Source organism: Chanodichthys erythropterus, chromosome 18 (assembly GCF_024489055.1).
Source record: "Chanodichthys erythropterus isolate Z2021 chromosome 18, ASM2448905v1, whole genome shotgun sequence".
Classification (NCBI taxonomy): domain Eukaryota; kingdom Metazoa; phylum Chordata; class Actinopteri; order Cypriniformes; family Xenocyprididae; genus Chanodichthys; species Chanodichthys erythropterus.
The window spans coordinates 7,349,783-7,373,402 of NC_090238.1; the positions used below are offsets into that span (position 1 = coordinate 7,349,783).

The following is a 23,620-nucleotide window of genomic DNA, read 5'->3' on the forward strand; positions in this document are numbered from 1 at the left end:
TTATCAAATGTTATGTTTTTTTGAACTAATACCAAATAGAAATTTGTACTTTTAAATGTTTATTTGTTTTACTGCAGGAATGTTTAAAATGAGCCAGTGAAGGAAAAGAGGTGATTGAAAACTTTCCCTAGATTCATTAAACCTTGTCTATAGGAAAAATGTTATTTGTCAACTTCCTTTATGCCTTAGATATTGTATTGAACTGTTTTATCTGAGTTGTACAAACAAAGTTGTGATGTACGGTGTGTTTAACAGATCCGGCTGTTGCTCGTTGAGACGACATACTTCCTTATATCCCCATATACGGACTCAATCTATGGAATGTAAGGAAGTGTGTGGCCTCAGAGAGACATTATCATCATCATCATCTTCTTAAAACTGTAAGACTTTATGGCATTACTGAATTATATGTTTATGGTTTGTAGGGAACATTATCATCCATCTTAATGGACATATTGCAGAATTATATATTAAATTATTATATTAACTAAAAAGATTTCATTTGTTCAATAACTTTGTTATATTTGTTCAACAAAAATTAATTTAAAATGTATGGAATATAAATCATATATATATATATATATATATATATATATATATATATATATATATATATATATAATTTTAAAATATTTAATTACATAATTATATATATATATATATATATATATATATATATATATATATATATATATATATATATATATATATATATATATATATATATATATGATTAATTGTGTGTACATATACATAGATACAATTAATCTTTATATATAACAAATAAAAACAAGATATATGCTAATTTTTTGTATAACTTTGTTATATTTTTTCTATAAAAATACATTAAAAATGAATAAACTATAAAACAATCACTTTAAAAGTATTTAATTATATAATTTTAAATTTTATATATATATATATATATATATATATACACATATATGCATACATACACAGAAATATGTGTGTATATATATATATATATATATGTGTGTTTGTGTGTGTTTATATATAACAAAGAAATGTAAAAATTAAGATTAAATAATTAATTTGTTCTATAACTTTAAATGTATAAATATAAAATGTCATTTTAAATATATTTTTAATATATATATAATATATATATTAAGATTTGTTCTATAAAAAAACATTTTCTAAAGAACCTCAAATATCATCAAATTTTCTAAACCAGGAGTACTTTGAATTAAAATGCTCAAAATTCTTGGAAAATATTATAATATTATCCTACAAAATTGGGTATTTGTTGCACCATTGTATTACCCAACTGACAGACATTAATTTGTTTGAAAATGTTTTTAAAGTATGAATTAGGATCTACTTAATAACCTTACAAATGTGGTTACAAATGACTTTCTAAAGGTTATGTCAAAGTCAAGCACAGGTCATTGTTGAGCACATGGTGATGTTTCTGAGCTCATGATGACACGAATACTGAAGGACCCTGAGTGACAGAACACAGCTGCTGCCCATCACCACTGTTTACTGTTAGAAATAGTTGGACAGGTGGAGAAGAGCTAATTCTGGATGGACACCCCAGAATGAGGACATACCGGCACATCCACGCACTCTCTGTGTCATCGTCCTCCAGAAGGAAGATCATGATGTGGATGGATGTCTTCTGCTGACATGATCCTACATGCAAAGCAAAAGTTAGATCTGAGACTAATCAGAAAGATTATTGGATAATTGTCCATGCAAAATGTTGATGTGCGAATGACACTGAGGAAATTGATGCTTCTCCTCCTCACCTCTATAAATATGATGATTAATTAAGCTGGAAACCTGTCTGTCCTCAGAAACACGTCTTAGTTGCTGGTAAAACGGAACCAAGTCAGGTGTTTGAGAGAGGTTTGGTCCCTTTCAACCAGCTACTGCGCCGTGAATTCAGCCAGCAACAGAAAAAACTTCCGAAACGAAAAGCACTTACATTTTAACCTGTATCACAAAAACAGTTGTTGTGCATTATTGTGTTCCGGTTTTCTGTGAAGTCTCTCTGTAAAAGCTCAGATCTGCTCTCTACAGGGGAAAAAATGGTAAATGTTAAAACAGTTCAACAGCCAAATGTTTCTTTATGTAATTATAGACATTTTCTAAATACATCAACAAAAATCCAGTAACTTTATTTTTTTTCATGCCAATCCTGTGTTGTAATATATGCACATTTTGATTAAAAATAAAACCTAAAAGCCAGCATTTGTCTTTATTCTTTCTCTTTATATATTCTTTCAATATTTGTTTAAATTTTAGTTGACATAATGCACTGAAAATAATTCTGTGGTCAAGTAATTTCTACATAAAAAGTTAGCTCAGGCAAGAACTAAAAAAAACGTAGAAAAACAAACAAAACAATGTATATTCTATATCAGTACTCAACTCAAGCATGTAGAAATTAAAGCATAAATATCAATGACAGAAAATGAAGTAAAACCTACTCAACTTTTCTGATTTAGGTGTTCCCATCATGCACTGGGGCATGATTTTTTTTTTTTCCAGCAGTATTTACAGTTTTATGATTGTTGTTAAGCTTAGTGACTTGCAATTTTGTGATATCTGGAGTTCATTTTCTACTCAAAATGACAAATTCACACTCAAAAACAATCTATTGAATGTTACTATCATTGTTGTATTGATTCACTGTCTAAGAGGCATCTTGTAGTTTTCCTAACGTTAAACTAAACTGTAAAACCAAAATCTGGTAGGGCTGGGTAAAAAAAATATTGATTTCTTGATTTTAATCGATTCATATTTTGATGAAATGGTATTGATTCTTATAATACCAAGAATCAATCTTTTAGTCTATGCTGTTTTAAGTTGATTAATTAACAACATTTTGTAGCGTGGCTCCCATCCAATAAATTTCAATAAGCTTTGTTACTTTTGATATGAAACAGTTTTAGCTTTTATAAAACTGAAACATTAATTACCGCTTTAGCAGTGTTTAGAGCACATGTGAACTGATAATCTCTTCCTCTTTACTTCTAGTTACAGCATGAAATAAACATGAATGAACATCAGAAGGTATGTTGAAAGAAACGGTACAACTTACTAAAATTCTTATGTCCTCTGTAATCATGAAATGGTGTTTAAACCAAGAAAGACATCAACAAAACATCTTGTAAACAATGTCACGTAATGTCATTTACCTCAGCAAAGCCGTTCAATGACCACAAACTTGATAGTCAGCTGGATAAATTAACTCTAGAGAGAAGCATTTTGCACTACATTGCATTTTCTTTGCATTTTTTGCTTAACCTGTTGATCATTATTTGATGTCTGTCATGTTTTATGAGACATGATTTAAATGTTTATATTTCATAAAATGAATAGAAACATAATTATAATTAAAAAAGTTATAACATTATAAAAACTTCCTTTTGTAAGTAATAAGTAGCCTATACCAATCAGTTAATTTTAAAGGGTTCGTTCACCCCAAAATGAAATTTCTGTCATCGATTACTCACATTCATGTCGTCCCAAACACATAAGACCTTTGTTCAACTTCAGAACAAATTAAGATATTTTCTGATGAAATCTGAGGGTTTCTGAAGCACACATAGGCAGCAACGTCATATTTTGAGGTCCAGAAATGTATTAAAGACATTGTTAAAATAGTCCATGTGACCAGGTTCAACCTTAATGTTATGTTAAGTGATGAGAATACTTTTGTGTGCAAAAACAAAATGAAATTAATTTAATTTATTAATTTGAACAGTTGTCATGTGCAGTTGACAGTGAACTCAGTGCAGGCTTTCGTGTTTAGGGTGAGTACTTAATGACAGAAATTTCATTTTTGGGTGAACTAAACCTTTAATTTTATAGTAATGTAGGCTACAGGTGTTTTCTGTATAGTTTAGAGCATTAGTTAAGAGATGTAGGCCCCAATTAATTGATATCGAATCAGAATTGAATCGCAAGCTTCTGAATCTAAATAAAATAGAATCGTGAAATGTGTTAATACCCAGCCCTAGTATCTAGCATGTGCATTTTTTTTTCCTTAACTATTTTGCATTTGTTGAGAAAGGAAGCAGAATCACAAGTTGAAACTCTAGTGGAGTGATACCATTAAAGAAAATATCAGCATTGTTAGAGAACTCTGCTTGTCCAATCAAATTAGAGCACCGTAATAAAGTGTTGTACTAAATATTTATTCTTCAGAACTCCAACTTTGTCCCGTTTGTTGTTACACGTCTTAACTCAGCTATTTTAATAAAAGGTTAAAAACATCTTTATTATGAAACCAAAGGCCACTTGACAGTTCTTCAGATCAACAATTTGTGTACAAAAATCAGAAAGCTAATGAAACCCACGAAAATACAGTACATAAATAATCATATTACACTATATGGCAAAGCAAATGTCATTGGATTCAGTGCTGTGCATCTATTTCATCAATTCCCTGATTGCACTGAACTCTTGCAACAGAGCGAAATCGGACAAAAGGGAGGACCAATTAATATCAAATATGTATCAAAGTGACTGTGTACAAAATGTTTGTTTTGAATGTGACCTGTTCACAAATCAATGCATGTGTTTTAAAAAAAAAAGAGATTATTAATGTGTGGTCCCCACCTTCTTCCTCATGAACTGGTTTGCACAACTAAAAGAATGAAGCAAAACAGGATCTTTCTCACTGACCGTGTGAGAAAATAAACCTTTATAGGTTTCCATGATGAATTTTCTTAAGAGAAAATCTCACAGTAGGCATCACACTTTAATCTAAATAAAACTGAAGGAAATATTTTAAAGTCAATCAAAAGACACACAAACGCACACACACATAATTGTGAATCTCATGAAAACATATCTGGGTCATTTTCAACACATACACACACACACACACACACACACACACACACACAAAACTGCATAAAGAAAATGAGGCCTATTTTAGGACCATTATTACTTTTTTTGCATTGTGACAATTTCAAGACAGTTAAGCATTTTTTTATCTGTAATGCAATAACAAAATTATCTACTGTAAAACAGTAATAAAAATAAAGGGATAGAACATAATACACTACCACAATATTTACAATAACTGTACAATTTATATACTTTTTTTAACAATATAGTAATGAACATTGTAGAATTGTAGAGGGGGACAGTAATGTCACAATGCAAAAAAACAAAAACAAAACAAAACAAAAATAGAATATCTTCGTATTCTTCAAGCAAAACATTCCCTTGATTATCATTTTGGGGTTAAATACGAAGCTAGCGTTTTTTTGAGACTCACTCATACGCGTCCCTCTAATGCCCTGGAAAATCAATGAGTGTGCTGGAGGTGGACGAGACCCCAGATCAGTGCAGCATTTTGCAGTGGCACCAGGAAATTCATATACAGTAAATGAGGGAAGGAGGTGCAGCACCTCCCCAAGACAAGGCAACATCACTGTCATTGTGCATAAGTGAACATACAGTAGCAGCCAGACATCTTCAGTGTCATCAAATCCCTCATGAAACACAGTAAAACACAACTACAGCTGCTGCATCGGCCTGGAACAAGGTGACTCGTTCTTTCATTCAGCAATTCCACTAGAATCCATAACAGCAGAGGTGTGAATCTACGGAGCCCCTAAAGTGACATGGTGATGGAAGGAAAAATTACATTCCAATGCGTTTGCATTCTCTCGCAAAACTCATGCGCAAAGTTTCTAAGAGGAACCCAAACATTTTGCAAATGAAAGCAAAGTTTCTTGGGGGAACGCGAAACATTTCCTCCCATGTCGCTTTAGGGGCTCCGCAGTGAATCTCACAAAGTGCATCAAGAATATATTTTATCCCAAATTAAAAAGAAAAAATTATAAGTTATATTTTGCATAAAAGAAATTGAAGTCTGATTTTAGGGTTTATTTTTTGCAGTCTGACATTTTCGTGATGGCAAACAACAACAACAAAAAAAAACTCTCTCATCACTGTGATGTGAAAAAGACAGTGCACATCATGGTGGTATATGCTGTGCTGCACTTTGAGATTTACACTAATTTATTCTTTTTAAATATCAAGTGATTTACTGCAATACAGTAACTACAAAAAATAATACATTACAAAAAAAAATCTAAAAAATTTCATAAATGAACATTAAAAAAAAAAGTCTACAAGATTTTTTGCAATGCAAGAAATTTTTAACGGTCCAAAGAAACAGGTCTCAATTTCTTTATGCAAAATATGGGTAACACTTTACAATTAAGTTTCATTTGTTAACAATAGTTAACTACAGTTAACATGATCTGAAGATAAACAATACTTCTACAGCATTTATTAATCTTAGGTAATGTTAAACACAACATTTATTAAAATCAAAAGTGCTATCTGTTAACATTAGTTAATGCACTGTGAACAAACAATGAACTGTTTTTTTCTTAACTACCATCAACAAAAGTTAAAGGGATAGTTCACCCAAAAATGAAAATTATCCCATGATTTACTCACCCTCAAGCCATCCTAGATGTATATAACTCTTCTTTTAGACAAACACAATCAGAGATATATTTAAAAATATCCTGACTCTTCCAAACATTATAATGGTATTGAATGGGGGACATGTTCTGAAGCCCAATATAAATGCATCCATCCATCATAAAAATAATCTATATGGCTCCAAGGGGTTAATAAAGGCCTTTTGAAGTGAAGCAATGCGTTTTTATACATCCATATTTCAACTTTCAAGTAAAATAACTAGCTTCTGCCAGATGATGGTACGCATACTGTTTTGTTTTGCTCTATCCTCTGCGCTTCCACGTTCGTCAATGCGTCAGGTCAGAAGTCACTCTTCTGCCGCAAATCGATGCGTACGGCCGTCTGCCAGAAGCTAGTTATTATACTTTATAAAGTTTTAAATATGGATTTTTTATCTTACAAAAACCCATCGCTTCACTTATTAACCCCCCGATGGATGCATTTTTTTGAGGGCTTCAAAACACGCCCCGCATTCTCATTCTCAATCATTATAAAGCTTGGAAGGGCCAGGGAATTTTTAAATATATCTCCGATTGTGTTGGTTATGAAAGTAGAGAGTCATATACACCTAGGATGGCTTGAGGGTGAGTAAAAGATGGGATAATTTTCAATTTCGTTTGAACTATACCTTTAATAGATGCTGTAAAAATATATTGTTCATAGTTAGTTCATGTTAACTAATGCATTAACTAGTGTTAACAAATGAGACATAGTAAAGTGTTACCAAAATATGATTTTTTATGTCCTTTTAATTTTGGTGTTTTTGTGAAATTCACCCAGTGGTGCATAAATGTGCTCTTTGAGTTTGAGATGACGGTCTTAAATAGCAAAACCTGTGATTCTGTGATCAGCTGCTGTAAACAGTTGGACAAAATACAAAATACAATCAAATTCCATGTGAAAAAAAAAAACATAAAACAAAACAAAACAAAAAAAAAAACAGCAAATCGGCCATGTCGTGACACATTGTTACAGCATGGATTCCTCAGATAAAAATAAGGCAACTGGAGTTAGACATCAATAAAGAGATCTCACTACATTTCTCCTTCCTCATCTTCATCCTCTTTCTCTGGTAGCTGCATCTTGAGCCACCCTTCGGCGGAGTGGCCGTGCTTCTTTTGGTGGCGTTTGTAATTGTCCCAGTGGCCTGTGGTGTAGCCGCACTCCTGGCATTTAAAGGGCTTCTCGCCGGTGTGCCGCAGCATGTGGCGTTTCAGGTTCATGCTCTGGTTGCAGCTGTAACTGCACACGCTGCACTGGAACGGCTTGGCGCCCGAGTGGATGCGCTCGTGCCGCTTCAGATTTGCCAAGTTGCCGCAAGCGTAGTCGCACACGCGGCATTTGTACGGCTTCTCGCCCGTGTGCACGCGGTGGTGCCGCTTGAGGTTGTCGAAGTGGGCGGACGCGTAATTGCACTGCGGGCACTTGTAGGGCTTCTCGCCACTGTGAGTCTTCATGTGGCGGGCTAGATGGTTGGGGTACTGTGTGACAAACGGGCATGACGTGCACGAGTACAGCTTGTCGCCTTTCTCCGGGCTAGTGGGGGAGCTTTTGGACAACATGTCTAATGTGCATTTGCTGCAGATTTGCGCCGTCGCGCCCTCCTCGTCTTCCAGCACCACGCCGCACACGCGGCACGTGAACGGAAATAGCAGCTCAGGCAGAGGGTCTGACTCTTTGGCCAAACCGTCAGTGTGCAGCAGGGAGGGAGGATGGCGGTCCGTCCGCAGGGTGTCGTAGCTTTGGAGGAAGTCTGAGTCGTTGCTGATGTGGAGAGTGAGGTCAGACACCACCGACTCTGAAATACAAAGTAAAAAAAAGCTGAACAGCAATTTTCCTCTTTTAAACAAACCCAGTTTTAGGAACCCAACAGTTTCTACTTCCTTTTACTTCACACTCCACTTCCTCTTTCAGCTTGCAGCATGAAGCGCTCAGAGTGCAATGTATCGAGAATAAAGTAAGTGGAAATGTACAACAGCAAGAAACGTGCAGTTATGAAGAGAACAAGTGCTTCTTAGTTCACTTTAAAACACCCAAAAGACATCAAACTAAAAGAGATGTTTCCTCAAGGAATCTGTATTCCTGTTTAGTACTGATTATCGAATAAAGTCAATTAACAAGAAATGCCATTCAAAACCCATTTTACTTCTCTAATTTGTGAGAGAAAAAATATTTAACACCACCAACACACACTTGTGTAGGTTTTTGAAACCTTTTGAAAGTTTTTAACTGAGAGTCAAGTTCCCCCTCCAGAGCATCTGTACATATCCTTGTGCCGACACTTCTTATTCTTAAAACGCTTCTTTAATAAAATTAAAATTGCAGTTTTAAAAGAAGATTTCAAAAAAGCTCCAGGTTTGCTGTGCTTGTTTGCACAATTTGTCTCTAAAAGTATGTGATTGTATATCAAATTGACTATAATAATCAGTGTTAGGGAAAGTTACTTTTAAAAGTAATGCATTACAACATTGCGTTACTCCCTAAAAAAGTAACTAATTGTGTTACTTGGTTACTTTTTATGAAAAGTAATGTGTTACATTGCTTTTGCGTTACTGGGCTCGTTTGTTTGTTTTATAATAACAACAAAAAAAGTTCTATTTTTGGCAAATATAAATCCCCTTTCACACCAAAAGTGAAATGAATAAGCCTTACGCTGCATTCACACGGGGCGTCAGCGTCAACGCTTGATGGACGCAACAGTCACAGTACAACAGCCAATCACATTATTTTCCGGTGTTGCATGAACACGTTTGGCTAGCGTCTGTGATCTGACGGGCTGACGCCTGCGTTGGTGCTTGAAAAGTTGAGAAATCTTCAACTGCTGCAGCAAGCAACGCGACGGAACCCACAATTCAGTTCGGCAACACATGATGTCACCCATTCAAAGTAAATGAGAAGCGTTTAACGCTATGTGAATGCAGCGTTAGGCTTAAGGAAATGCATATTCACACCTGTACAGTGGAGGGCGCAGCTCAAACAAATCTTTCAGCTGTGCTGCCATTCTGGATTAAAGTACTGCCATGTAGCAGTTCCTCTGTGCGTCATTTCGTCACGTCCGTAAACAAAGGAAGGAGTCCCGTCGAGAGGCTAGTCAATTATATCATGTGAGGATGCTGCTGGTAGTGGATCATTTATAGCCTTTTCTCACAGCAGCTGAAATAATTCAACTTATCATTTTGATGGTGGATTGTAATCCAGAAAGATCCAAATGACAATCATCAGTGACAGCTGGAGATTCAGCCGTAGTCAAAAAGCAAAAGACTTGGACTGTGGGGTGACTACAGAAATTGAAATCTACAGGTAACGCTAATACACACTAAATACACACAGTCACACAATGTTGATGTTGTTAACATTAACAATTTGAGAACAATATAACAGTAATAATTTGCACGGTTTGGCATGATCCGAGCTAAGCGATCGTTAGATGTAATCATCATTGGCAGCGTGATTTATTGTAGGCCTAATGATTTTTCCTCAGTTGGTCAAAACAAAAGTGGCAGACTTGTTACTTAACTGTCCAGATGATATTTTCCAGTGAAAATTCTTTTATTGGTCATACTTTCAAGATGTAGAATCTGTGATTCTGAAGTTCAGTATCCACACCGGTGCGGTGACTGACAGCAAGCATTAGATTCATCTGCTGTGCCGATGCACAACGCACGTACAGATAACTGTTCCGCATATGACTGCAATCGCATGTTCCAAACAGAGATGGCGACAAAGAGGAAAAATTGCGGACAGCAGCTTTAAGAAAGATAATATAATAATACTTTACAAAATTGTGTTATATCAATATGGATATAAAATTGTAATAATAATTAAAAAAAAGCTAGATTCAACAATCGCACTATGCTATATCGCAAATTTGGTTTTATTTTGATTAATCGTGCAGCCCTAACATGCACAGATGAATCGTTCATAATAACAGCAGGAACATGCATTAAGAAGTATGAAGTGTATTTTCTGTCTGTCTGTTTTGCTGTTGTTTTAAAAGATTCATTAAATAAGAAAATAAATAAAAAGAACTATGACGTGGGTTAAACAAATACCTTCCGTTAAGGCTGTAGATTTGTCCTCCTTGTGGCTCATCATGTGTTTCTTTAAAGAGTGGCTGTTGTTCGCACGGAAATCGCACTCGCTGCAGTTGAGGTCTTTCTCCTGCGTGTGCATGCGCTGGTGTCTCTTCAGGTTACCCAGAGAGTTGCATGCAAACGTGCAGAACTCGCATTTGTATGGCTTCTCGCCCGTGTGTGTGCGCACGTGCCTCTGCAGGTTCACCAGCTGGGCGGAGGCATACGAGCAGTGCTGGCACTGGTACGGTTTCTCGCCGTTGTGCGTTTTCATGTGCCGCTTCAAGTGATTAGAGTAACGTGAGCTGAAACTGCACAGTTTGCATGAGTATGTTTTACAAGCACTTCCATCAGACGTGGATCTGCCTCGGTTTATCCTCCCTTGCATGCTGTCGGCCGGGTGGGCTTCCTCTAATGGTCTGTCCTGGCGGTCAGCATCTCCACCCTCGGCTCCACACTGGAGGCAGTACAGACCGGCGAGATCCAGCGCCCCACTCAGGGGGTCGCCGAGCAGCTGGCCGCACTGTCTGCAGGAGAGGTACGGTGCGAACGCGGCATCGGGGCCCATCTCCTCCCGCTCGCTCTCCGTGTCTCGCGGGTCCTCGAAGTCGCTCTCCATGCCGAGACGGTTGTAGCCGGAGCAGTCCTCATCGCTGAAGCCGTACACCGGCATTCCCATGTCAGCAGTGACGGAGTCTATCAGGAGATAACAAGATGCTGCGTTATATTGTTGTCAAAAGTAGACAACTTTGATACCAAGTCGGTACTGAAATTTTAAAAATGTGACACTTTTTAAAGCGGTTCGCTGATGTCTGCTTTCAAACGCTCACATGTGTAAGCGCTCAATGAAAAGCATCATTGACGTCTATTTACAACATGATTTTGAAGCATTGATCATTGTAGCCAATCACAGACATATCTGATGAGCACATGAACACAATGGCCAATCAGAGGTGTTAACGAATCCGCTCAACAGCACTCAAAGTGTCACGTTTTAAAAATTTCGCTATTTTTAACATTTCAGTACTTTTGACAACACTACTGTGTTGTACTTAGTTTTCTTTCTGTTTTAATTTAACCATTTATTTACATGGGAAGCTGAGGCAAAATATATCAAAGGTTCCATGCTTTAAAAAAAACTTTAGTGTGAAATAAAGGCATCTTTACACATACAAATTAAGGCTGTTCTGTGCCTGCTCAAAATTCAGTGTAAATGCATTTATGCCACCTCTGAGCAGCATTAAACAGTCTGTGTAAAGACACTTAAATGCCACTTCAGAAGCACTTCTGTGCCACATTTGCAGTGTAAATTTGGTATAAGTCATCAAAATGTTTAGTCTGATATGATATAATGTAATAATAATAATAATAATAATACAATATTATTGCTACTACTACTACTAGCAATACTAATTGGTATTATCATTATGATTGTTAATGATTATGAAATACAATATAATAATATTACTATAAGTTAAAACAATTCAATTTGAATTTTATGTGATGTTTATTCATCACAAAATTTCTGTAAAGGTTCTGAATAAATTGAGAATCACAATTTAAAATAGAGATCACGATTCTCTTATGATTCTACAACTCAGCAAAACATGCAGTTTACTAGAGGTTCTGACAAAAGGCCCGGGGCCCACTAGGGGGCCTCAACAAACTTTCAAGGGTGCTTCAATATTTTATCAAGTAGAAATTGTGAGGCCTTCAAGGCCCCCCCATTGTCCACCACAATACAGGGGGTATTGAAGTTAAAAAGGGGCCTTGAAGTTAAAAAGGCTGAGAACCACTGCTGTAAGACTTGGCTTTTTGTTTGTTTATAGTTTAACGATGGCAGCTACCACTGCTATACTCATGGTGAGAAAAGAAGTGAAAGATATAAAAAGGTCCCAGCTATTTTTAAAATGGACACAACATTTCCCATCAACCACAGGATCGATTTTATAAAGTTTGTCCCTATTACACTGATCCCATTTTGCTGGCCATTTCTTGAGCATATAAGTGTTTATCATAGGCTTGAGGTCTGAAGGTGGAATTGGGCATTTTTTGAGCACTGAAGATGGAGCCTGATTGGCTTTTGTGTCTGTGGCAATGGTAATTTACATTTTCAATAAATAAAAATCATAATATAATAAGTAATTATAATATAAAATTATTAAATTATTATACTGCTATGAATAATAATTATATTATCAATAATAATAAAACATGGCTTTCATTAGCAAACAGTTTTTTATATCAGCTCCTCTACAACAGTAAATTATTAATCCATTTAATAACATTATTTTTACATTTAGACTTTAGACTAATTTGGCAAATGCTAAAAAACTATGGAATAATATAGAAAAATAATTTAAGCTGAATTAAAGTAATGCATATACGTCACTGACCTGAGTCCCTCTCAAAACCAACAATCCTGTAGTCATTTTCTCCAAAGCCCAGCTCCTGTTCGAGGAGGAAGTCACTTTCCAGGACGAGGTTTTCCTGACTGCCAACTGCCACAGCATCTTCAGCTCCCACTGCAAACAAAACAGTACAACATCAGTATACAGTTATACGTCTTTACCATGCTGGAATCAATCTGATAATCACATCAGTCTTACACATGAAACTATAAAAGAAGGTATTCATTTTGAGATTCTCGTTATTGGAAAAAATAACCATGTCGATTTGGATGACTCCTGTGTCATAGTCCACTAAATCTACTAGCAAATGTGTCAATGGATGACACACATTTGGTTCCCAAAAGTTCTAGAGGATTTTTTTTCAAACTTTCAGAGTAAATGTTGTGTAAAATGTTCATTTAATAATTAAGTTGTACATCATTTAGCAGGAGATTTATTTCAGCCACTTTGATCTCTCAATATCGACATTGGCAAATGAACACCACATTTTAAAAATGACTAACAAACTATAAATATAACGCATAATAGAGGACAACTCAGATGTGGTTTGTCTGATTTTCAGTCATATAAATTATGATCATTCAATGATTAGATTTAAACAGTGACAGGACTGACGTTAACAACACTACAGCTATATGAGCTCTGGATAGAGGAAAAAATATGATAGAAATGAACGAAGGAAGGAACTGTGGAAAGACACTAGATAAATGGAGGGAGTTGGGTCAGAGATGGGTCAACCCGAGTCCCGAGGCAGGAACAGAGGTCTGTCCAGAGGAAACGGAGTAAGGAAAGAATGACGATGGAAGAGGTGGAAGCCAATATGCTTTGACTGAGATAGAACAGAGCATAGCTGATTCTTAAAGACAAGTAACTCTATACAATTACAATATTAAACAAGTGCTTTGGAAATAGATTCTGCTCACTTAATCGGGGTATCTCATTTAAACCTTATATAAAAACCCTAGAGGAACTAAGAGCTGTGATTTCTTAACGGATACAACAAAAGGAAAGACTTGATCAAATAAAACAAGTTAGACTTGCGTATATTAATTTTGAAAGAAATTAACATGAACACTTATTTCAACAGAAAGTACTGAAAAAAGCAAGTTAACAAGAGCGAAAACACAATGAAAAAAATACAAACCAGAGTAAAAAAAATATAGAAACCATGGGCATGTGACTCAATAACAAAACATATCTACTAAAAAAAGTGCTTCATAAACACGTTCTGATGTCACATTACATTATTCAGTCTAAATATTTGTCAAAATTATAAAATTACAGCTAGAATGTAATAAAAACAACATTGTGAGATTACAAAGCATTACAAATAGCCAACTGATTGTGGACTAGTCATGACTGACCATGTGAATAGTTATATAGTCTCAAACTGACCATATATCACTAGCTAATTCACCCAGAACATTTTTATTCTCTCACTGATTTTATTATCAACAAATCACGATCACGCTCATTTCAGCAGTAAAATAAATGAAAATCAAGAATTAATTCCAAAAAAAATAACAGAAAAGAGTGAAACTGAATTGAGGTGAAATCAAGTGAAACAGAAATCCAGACTTACATTTGACAGGCTGTGGGTTGGACTGTTTTCTTCTGGGCATTTTTCTGAATGTCTGTTAATAATCAGCAGTTCCCTGTTGAGCTGATCTTCATCACCATCGTCTTCCTCTTCCTCATTTTTCTCTTCCTCCCCAGAACAAAGAGTTCCTCAATTCACTCATAAACCCAGATTAAACACGTTTTATCATGTGTATTCCCAAAAATCATATCCAAAAAGCCAAACAACTGAAATTCGTATTATTTCTGTTAGCGTGAGCTAAAATTAAACTTAATACCATACACAGACAGGACTGCATAAACAGTCATATACGATTATATGACCCTCACATCGCGAAGCTGACGGCTGTAGCCTGATTTTAATCGACATCAATGAAAAAAAATAAGATATTTTGGATTGAATTTGTGTTTATCTTGTTATCAGTCGAAGGCTAACTAGCATGACTAGCTAACCCAAAAAGAGAACATACAATAAAAGTCCAGTGTTTATAACCACTGGACAGCCAGCAGCGAGAATATCAACGTCTCTCCATGAGTAATTATTAGTCCATGTTAATTTTTATCCCTGTGAAGTGTCTCCATGAGTTGAAGAAGTGAAAGTATACAAGTTTCATTGCTGCTGGAGTTGTTGTGATGGGAATGTGCAGCACAGGAAGTGATTGAAAGAGTTCAGTGTGAAACAGAGAAACCGCGACACCTACTGGAAGATCCGAGTACAGCAGTGCTCTAATCTATCTATATATCTAATCTATAATATAATATTATGGTGATTATAACATTTTAATAATAATTTTAACACTATAATATTATATTTCTTATTCATATTTTCAAAATTTTATTAATAATAATAAATATTAAAACTATGATATAATACAATGAGAATTAGCGGTTTCGTGGTAGGATCATACGCCAGTCACGCCACATTATCACTTTGTAATGGTTTCAAGTGTGTTCAGTTGCAGGACGTGCTTATCGCGTCGCTTATCCGACGAGGTTTTACAGCGTGAAGAACTAGCCCGATTCGGAAAGGTTAGTGCTCGTAGTATCTCGCTTGGCTGTAAACATTCTTCATGGGACAGACACATTGTGTGTTTTTCAGGAGGCGAGTTTTTATGATGTTGGAATTTAATTATGAACTTGCAGTGTCCGCTGGCAGTATACGATATTTTGAATGTGGAGACATCGGACACAACACAAGCAGGTTCAGAAAGAGCGGCAAGGCGCTTCGGTTGAGGCCGCTCCAGATGACGCTGTTCCTGCTGAGGTAAGTGCTGCTAATTTTGTCGCCGTGTCATCTGTTGATGAGGCTGAAAATATGTTCTCTCAGTTTCTGATGATGTTTGTGCTGATGGGGATGTTGCAGTTAATGTGGAACCTTTTATTAGGACAAACATTTTAGTGTCACGAATGTTAAAACTGGTGACGCAGTTCCTAGTAGGTCTACTTGCGTTGTTAAACCGTTGAAAAGTAAGTAAGGTGTTAACAATGTAAGTAAAAAGTGTGCTCTTTTTAAAAATGAGGACATAATCTTGATTTACATTAAGATTCTTTGTGTGGTTATGGTAATTCACAGGTAACTGTACTCCGTTCAGTTCAAGCAGCTTCAAGGAGCTATTCCAGAATTGTTCAATACCGGTCAAAGTTTGGGAAACATTATTGTTCATGTTTCTGAAAGAAGTCTCTTGTTTTTTTTTTTTATAAAAAATGCAGAAAATCTTTCATAATAATATAAAATACCATTCAAAATTTTGGGGTCAGTATTATTTTTTTTTCCTTTTTTGTTCTGAAAGAAATTAAAGAATTAGTTCACTTGCAGATGAAAATTACCTCAAGCTTTACCCTCACCCTCAAGCCATTCAACTTAAGAAAAAAAAAAAATCCATATTTAATAAGTTGTGAAGTAAAAAAAAATGTAGCTTCCGCCAGACCACTTTCCATATTCAACTTAAGAAAAAACAGAACTGGCTTTGTCTCAGTTAAGCTTTTTCCGTAAGTTGAATAGGGAAGTCGTAGAACATAGTGTAAGCTTTATGAACTGCGACCTTTTTTTTCTTTTCTTAAGTTGAATACAGAAGGCGGTCTGGTGGAAGTTAGATATTTTACCTTATAACTTATTAAATATAGATTTTTTTTTTTTTTTTTTACACACAAATGCATCGCTTGACTTCAGAAGGCCTTTAGTAACCCCCTGGAGCTGTGTGGAGTACGTTTATGATGGATGGATGTGGATGGAGGCACTTTCTTCAGCTCATTCATTGATCCCATTCACTGGCATTATAAAGCTCTGATGCATCAGGATATTTATTAAAGCTGCAGTCCGTAACTTTTTTTGGTAAAAAATTATCCAGTACAGTTTTTGATCAAGTACATAACCAGCCAGTGTTCAAAACATTCTAATTATCTTGTCTCGATTCACAATGGTAAGCTTGTAATAATGTTTTATAATAAGAGCGACATGGTGGATTTCCGCAGGAAATTCGAGCATGCAGCAGTTCGTCTGTGCGTCATTACGTCCGTAAACAGAAAGAAGGAGTCTAGGCAAGTCGGTTTAATTACGTGAGGATGCTGCTGGTAGTGGATCATTTATAGCGTTTTCTCACAGCAGCTGAAATAATTAAACGTATTATTTTGATGGCGGATTGTAATCCAGAAAGATCCAAATGACAATCATCAGTGACAACTGGAGAGTCACCCGTAGTCAAAAAGCAAAAGACTTTGGACTGTTGAGTGGCTACAGAGATTGAAATCTACAGGTAACGCTAATATACACTAAATACACAGAGTCACACAATGTTGATGTTGTTAACATTAACAATTTGAGAACAATATAACAGTAATAAAAAATAAAATAAATAAATTTGCACGGTTTGACGTGATCCAAGCTAATAGATCATTAGATAGACTGCACATCATTGGCAGTGCAATTTATTTTAGGCCTAATGCTTTTTTCATCAGTTGGTCTGAACAAAAGTGGCAGGGATGTTACTTACTTGTTCAGATGATATTTTCCAGTGAAAATTCTTATATTGGTTATAATTTTTAAGACGTAGAATCTGTGATTCTTAAGTACAGTATCCACACCGGTGCGATTACTAACAGCAAGCATTAGATTAGGGCTGCACGATATATTGCACGATATGAAAAATAACATTGAACTTGAACACGATTATCGATGCGATTCTTAGTGCGATTATGAAATTGCAAAGGCTGCAATTATTTTTTTTGCGCAGCTTGTCAATGAAGTATGGCTCCAAATGCTAATCCATCTGAAAGCACTGTGAGTTTGAGTTGCTTATAATGTACATTTAAAAAAAGCAACACACGTCAAACTTCTTATCAGACATGAGAAGCATTTATTAACATTTAATGACATGTTTTTACTCCAAACTCACTTCATAAAGACAGTTAAGCGTCCTTCTGTGACATGATGTGGCTTCTTACATAGAATAATGTGTTTAATTAATCAAAGCGTTTCTTCTGTTTATTCAGCTACAGCGATATGATGCGTGTTATCTTCTTCTGCTGCAGGGCATATTTTGATTTTCTACGCAAGAGCGCCCTCTAGCTTTCAGATGGAGAAGCATTTACTACTGATCACAGAGCCGTAAAGCTCTGACAAGCCACGCATTAAATAATCGCAGCCTTTGCCATATCGTGTGCGATTTTATCACGATAAATCGTGCAGCCCTACATTAGATTCATCCGTGCTGACGAGCTGTGCAGAGGCACAACGTACGTACAGCTAACTATTCCGCATATGACTGCAATTGCAGGTTTCAAACGGACTGCAGCTTTAATATATCTCAGATTGTGTTCATCAGAAAGAAGAAAGTCATAAATGGCTTGAAGGTGAGGGTAAAGCTTGAGGTAATTTTCATTTGAAAGTGAACTAATCCTTTAAAGGTGCCCTAGATTGTTTTTATACAAGATGTAATATAAGTCCTAGGTGTCCCCTGAATGTGTCTGTGAAGTTTCAGCTCAAAATACCCCATAGATTTTTTTTAATGAATTTTTTTAACTGCCTATTTTGGGGCATCATTAACTATGCACTGATTATTTCAGCACAGCCCCTTTAAGAGATGCGCTTCCTCTGCCACACGAGCTCTCGACTATACATCGCATAAACACAGTTCACACAGCTAATATAACCCTCAAATGGATCTTTACAAGATGTTCGTCATGCATGCTGCATGCATGCTTCGAATTATGTGAGTAAAGTATTTATTTAGATGGTTACGTTTGATTCTGTGTGAGTTTGAGGGTATGCTCTGTGGCTAAAGCTAACATTACACACTGTTGGAGAGATTTATAAAGAATGAAGTTGTGTTTATGAATTATACAGACTGCACGTGTTTAAAAATGAAAATGGCGACAACTCGTCTCCGTGAATACAGTAAGAAACAATGGTAACTTTAACCACATTTAACAGTACATTAGTAACATGCTAACAAAACATTTAGAAATTTACAAATATCACTAAAAATATCATGCTATCATGGATCATGTCAGTTATTGTTGCTCCATCTGCCGTTGTTCTTGCTTGCTTACCTTGTCTGTGCACAGATCCAGCCGTTAATACTGCCTTTCCTTGTCTAATGCGTCGAATGGGCTGGCATTATGCAAATATTGGGGTCATACATATTAATGATCCCGACTGTTACATAACAGTCGGTGTTATGTTGAGATCCGAGTGTTTTCCGGAAGTCTTTTAAACAAATGAGATTTACATAAGAAGGAGGAAACAATGGGGTTTGAAACTCAATGTATGTCTTTTCCATGTACTGAACTCTTGTTATTCAACTATGCCGAGGTAAATTCAAATTCTGATTCTAGGGCACTGTTAATACTTTTAGTCAGCAAGGATGATAATTGTTTAAAAAAAATATATATGATATATAGTGATATTAAAGTGATGGTATATTGTTAGAAAAGTTTTCTATTTTGAATAAATGCTGTTTTTTATTTATTTTTTTATTCATCAAAGAATCCTGTAAACAGTATTGCCTGAGAAGGGCATCTGTGCTGGAGTGTGGCTACACGTCTGGCTGGCACAGCATTGGTGGGCTCTCAAAGTAGGTGGGACAGTTCCGCCCACACGACCAAGGCAGCATAAATACTGGAGGTAAATCACAGCTCCCTTACTCTTCTTTGAGATGGCACCTCGAGTCTGGATTGTTGGCGTTCCATCATCCGTAGCCTGCATGAGGAGGCAGACTCTGGGAGCAGCTGATTCCAGTGCTGCGCTCTGTCAGGGCCAGAGGTCCTGCTCCTGACCTCCTGATCATTCACTTTGGTGGAAACAGTCTGTGTTAGGAGGGCAGTAACCACATAGATTTCCTTCGGGAAATGAAGACTTACCTGGCTGTAGTCTTTCGAATGTTTCCCAGAACAAAGCTCCTGTTCTCAGACATTCTGCCCCATCTGAATTGGAAAGGTCAAACTGGCAGGACAGACTATGGAATCGAGAAGAGCAGGCGGTGGCTTAAAGGGGCAATGTCTTGTTTCTTGGCAAAGAGACGGATGCATCGGCTTGCCCCATCTGATCAGAGACGGAGTCCTCCTGGGCCCAGGGGGAAATTAGCATTTGCTGAGCAACATCTGAGAAGCTCTGTATGTGGAACTCCGTTGAAGCCACCAAATGTCCTTTTGAGGGCACCACCTTTTAAGAGCCACCCACTCATTCAAATAAAGAACATTTTTCCAAGAGTGTGAAATTCTGTTCAAGTCTCCTCACATTACATAATGTTTTTCAGACAATATTGACATGTTGTTTCAAATTATTTACTTTGTCAAATATCACAATGATAGGAAAGGACAGAAAAATCTGTCCTGCTGGTTATTTTATTGGTCACTGACAAATAAATTATTAGATGAATTTTAATATCTTTATGAGTGTGAAGATGTTTCATGTAAAAATAAATGGATAGAACAAAACAAAACACAAACTGATTAAAAATATTCAAGCTCTGCAACAAAGGCATTCTAGAACTGTCCTGCTCATTGGGTCTCCACAAAGACAAAAACCTGAGATGACTTTAATCAGAGTTTTGAGGTGAGAAGGCTGAATACATTTAAAGACCAACATTTAAGAGATCACGGAGAACACTAACATAAGTGCCACAGACTTTACTTTGTTTGATGAAGCACGTTTACTGGGCAAACACACTGACGTGATCATCAGGACAAATGACAGAATTTTGAGCGCACAAGATCATCTTGTGCGGCTACAGCCCTTTAAGTGAGGAGAAGCATTTGAACTGCAATTGTGTGCAAATTACCTAGAAATAATTGTTATTATATACATAATTTCCTCTGCTAACATCATACTGTTGAAACTGCCTTAGCTGTCCAAATATAAATGCATGAAAATGAATGTATTGCCAGAACAAAAAATGTAACTACAGTATCTAGGAAAAACCTTTTTGAAATTTAATTCTTAAATTTAATGGAATTGAAGTTGAATTTAATATATGAAACTAATATGTTATAGTCTGTCAGCATTCCCATTTATTAAAGGAGCATGTGTTTCCCTTCATGAGAAAATTTGGGTGAAATTAAAATGTAAATTTAAGCTGCAAGCAGCGATGAAAGGGCCCTCGCACCCTTTCCACCATCACCTGGTGGCTTTAGGAAAACAGAGCACGGTGATAGGCAATATGCATTGAAGTATAATATAGGTATATAATGTAAAATATAATATAAAATTTCTGTCAGTCATTTGTATTTGCCACACTTCCTGCTACCAGCTGGTGAAGATATGACTATAACTAAATTTTGGTGTGTAGATGTCTTCATGCCAGGGCACTTATCAAATGTGTATGCTTGAGTTACAACAACTTCCTGTTTCATGACAATAATAGCATGCTTTAGCACTCGGCTAAGAGGTGCTAGCATGTTTTAGAATGTTTGCAGCATGTTTAGTACTCAATTGCATATTTTAGTATGTTGCTAATAGTGCGTCACAGTGTTAAACACGTCACTTCCTGTTGCCAGTGGGTGACGCTATTATTATAACTGAATTTTGTCATGTAGATGTATCAAACGTGAAGTTTGGGGCAGGTTGGATATTGTATGCCTGAGTTACAACAACTTCCTTTTTCTTGGTGTTAATCACATACATTAGCACTTGTGTTAGTCAAATATTGCATGATTTAACATGTTTCTTACATGTTTGGCAACGTTACTTCATGGCATATTTAAAAGTGTTTTAGCAAGTGAATTACACTGTAAAGCATGCCATTTCCTGTTGCCAACAGGTAGCGCTAGAACTAACTGAACTAACAATTTAGATGTCTTCAGGGCTCTTATCACACATGTGAAGTTTGGGGCAGGTTGGATATGGATATGCCTGAGTTATAACAACTTCCTTTTTTGTGGTGTTTATCACATACATTAGCACTTAGCCAAGTGTTGCATGATTTAACATGTTTCTAGCATGTTTAGTACCTCATGGCATATTTAAATGTGTTTCAGGGAGTGAATTACAGTGTAAAACATGCAATTTCCTGTTGCCAGCAGGTGGTGCTATGACTAACTGAATATTGGCATATAGATGTCTTTAGGCCAGGACTCTCATCACACATGTGAAGTTTGGGGCAGGTTGGATATTGTATGCCTCCACAGACACGCCTTTCAACGAAAACTCAAAATCTTTGTGATTTAACATCGCTAAGGCCTTTAGATTAGATTGACCAAATATGATGTTGTTCTGGAGTTAATCACAGTATAAAACATGTCATTTCCTGTTGCTTGCAGGTGGCGCTATGACAAACTAAATATTGCCATGTAGATGTGTTCAGGCCAGGAAGTTTGTGAAATTTGGAGCAGATCAGACATTGTATGCCTGAGTTACAACAACTTCCTGTTTCATGGCGAAACATCGAATTTTGTCAGGCTTCCACGGACACGCCCTTACACACGCGTCTGAAGTGGTGAAAATTTACGTCTGATATCGATTTTAAAATTAGGTGTGGCAAAATGGCTCAATAGCACCACCTACAAAATTTCAATTAAGTGCCCTTTGCACTGTGTTTTATGTACAAATATTAAATTTCGGTACACACATGTAACAGCCCATTACCTACAAAAAAGTCTGTGGGTGCAAAATCTGAAAACCCAACAGGTAGTGAGATATTTTGACTTTTCTCTGCAAAATGTTTGCAGTTTTTGCCATTTCCAGACATTGTATTTTAATGAACTCCTACAGATTGAAGGGCATATCCATGGTGGCCAAGTTGCTGTAACTCAGGCATACAATGTCTGATCTGCCCCAAACTTTACATGTTTTATTAGAGTCCTGGCCTGAAGACATCTACATGCAAATATTCAGTGAGTCATAGCGCCACCTGTTGGCAACAGGAAATTACATGCTTTACACTTTAATTCACTCCCTGAAACACATTTAAATATGCCATGAAGTGCCAAACATGCTAGAAACTCATTAAATCATGCTACACTTAGCGGAGTGTATTATCGTCATGAAACAAGAAGTTGTTGTGTCCGATCTGCCCCAAACTTCACATGTTTGATAAGTGTCCTGGCCTAAAAACATCTACATGCCAAAATTTAGTTATAGTTATATCGCCACCAGCTGGTAGCAGGAAGTGTGGCAAATACAAATGACTGACATAATCCTCCTATATTTATATACTTAAATCCATATTGCTCACTGTGCTCTGTTTTCCTAAAGCCACTGTGGGTGGCGGTGGCACGGGTGCGAGGGCCCTTTCATCGCTGCTTGTATTTCTTTGTCAAATTTGTTCACAGGGCTCTTTTCTCCAACAATTGTGCCTGCTTTTTAGCTGACACTTATGAGGAACTAATCCATATATAAAATTTAGTATAACATGAAATTTTTGCCTCTAAGAACCAACAGACAATACTCATGGTTTTCCATTTTCCCTTTATTGTAAAGTAGGATTGAGAATAAGAATATTAATAAAATCCACTTCTAACCTTTGCAGTGAAATACAGTATTTAAATAAACTACATTCTTTATCTATTGCCCAAAACTACAGCTATGTGTAGCTAATTTACTGAGTCAAAACTTCTCACGTAGTGAACAAATAAAATAAT

General features: G+C 36.3%; 1 protein-coding gene across 1 annotated transcript; it reads right to left on the minus strand.

The window, feature by feature from the left end:
- Positions 1-3,905: 3,905 nt before the first annotated feature.
- Positions 3,906-15,175, minus strand: LOC137006910 (zinc finger protein 513). The gene is made up of 4 exons (XM_067368055.1): positions 14,550-15,175; positions 12,953-13,081; positions 10,536-11,252; positions 3,906-8,281 (listed from the first exon to the last, which is right to left on the minus strand). Exons 1-4 carry the CDS (start codon positions 14,587-14,589, stop codon positions 7,518-7,520), a joined length of 1,650 nt encoding a protein of 549 aa, XP_067224156.1. The 5' UTR covers positions 14,590-15,175; the 3' UTR covers positions 3,906-7,517.
- Between the last annotated feature and the right edge of the window lie 8,445 nt (positions 15,176-23,620).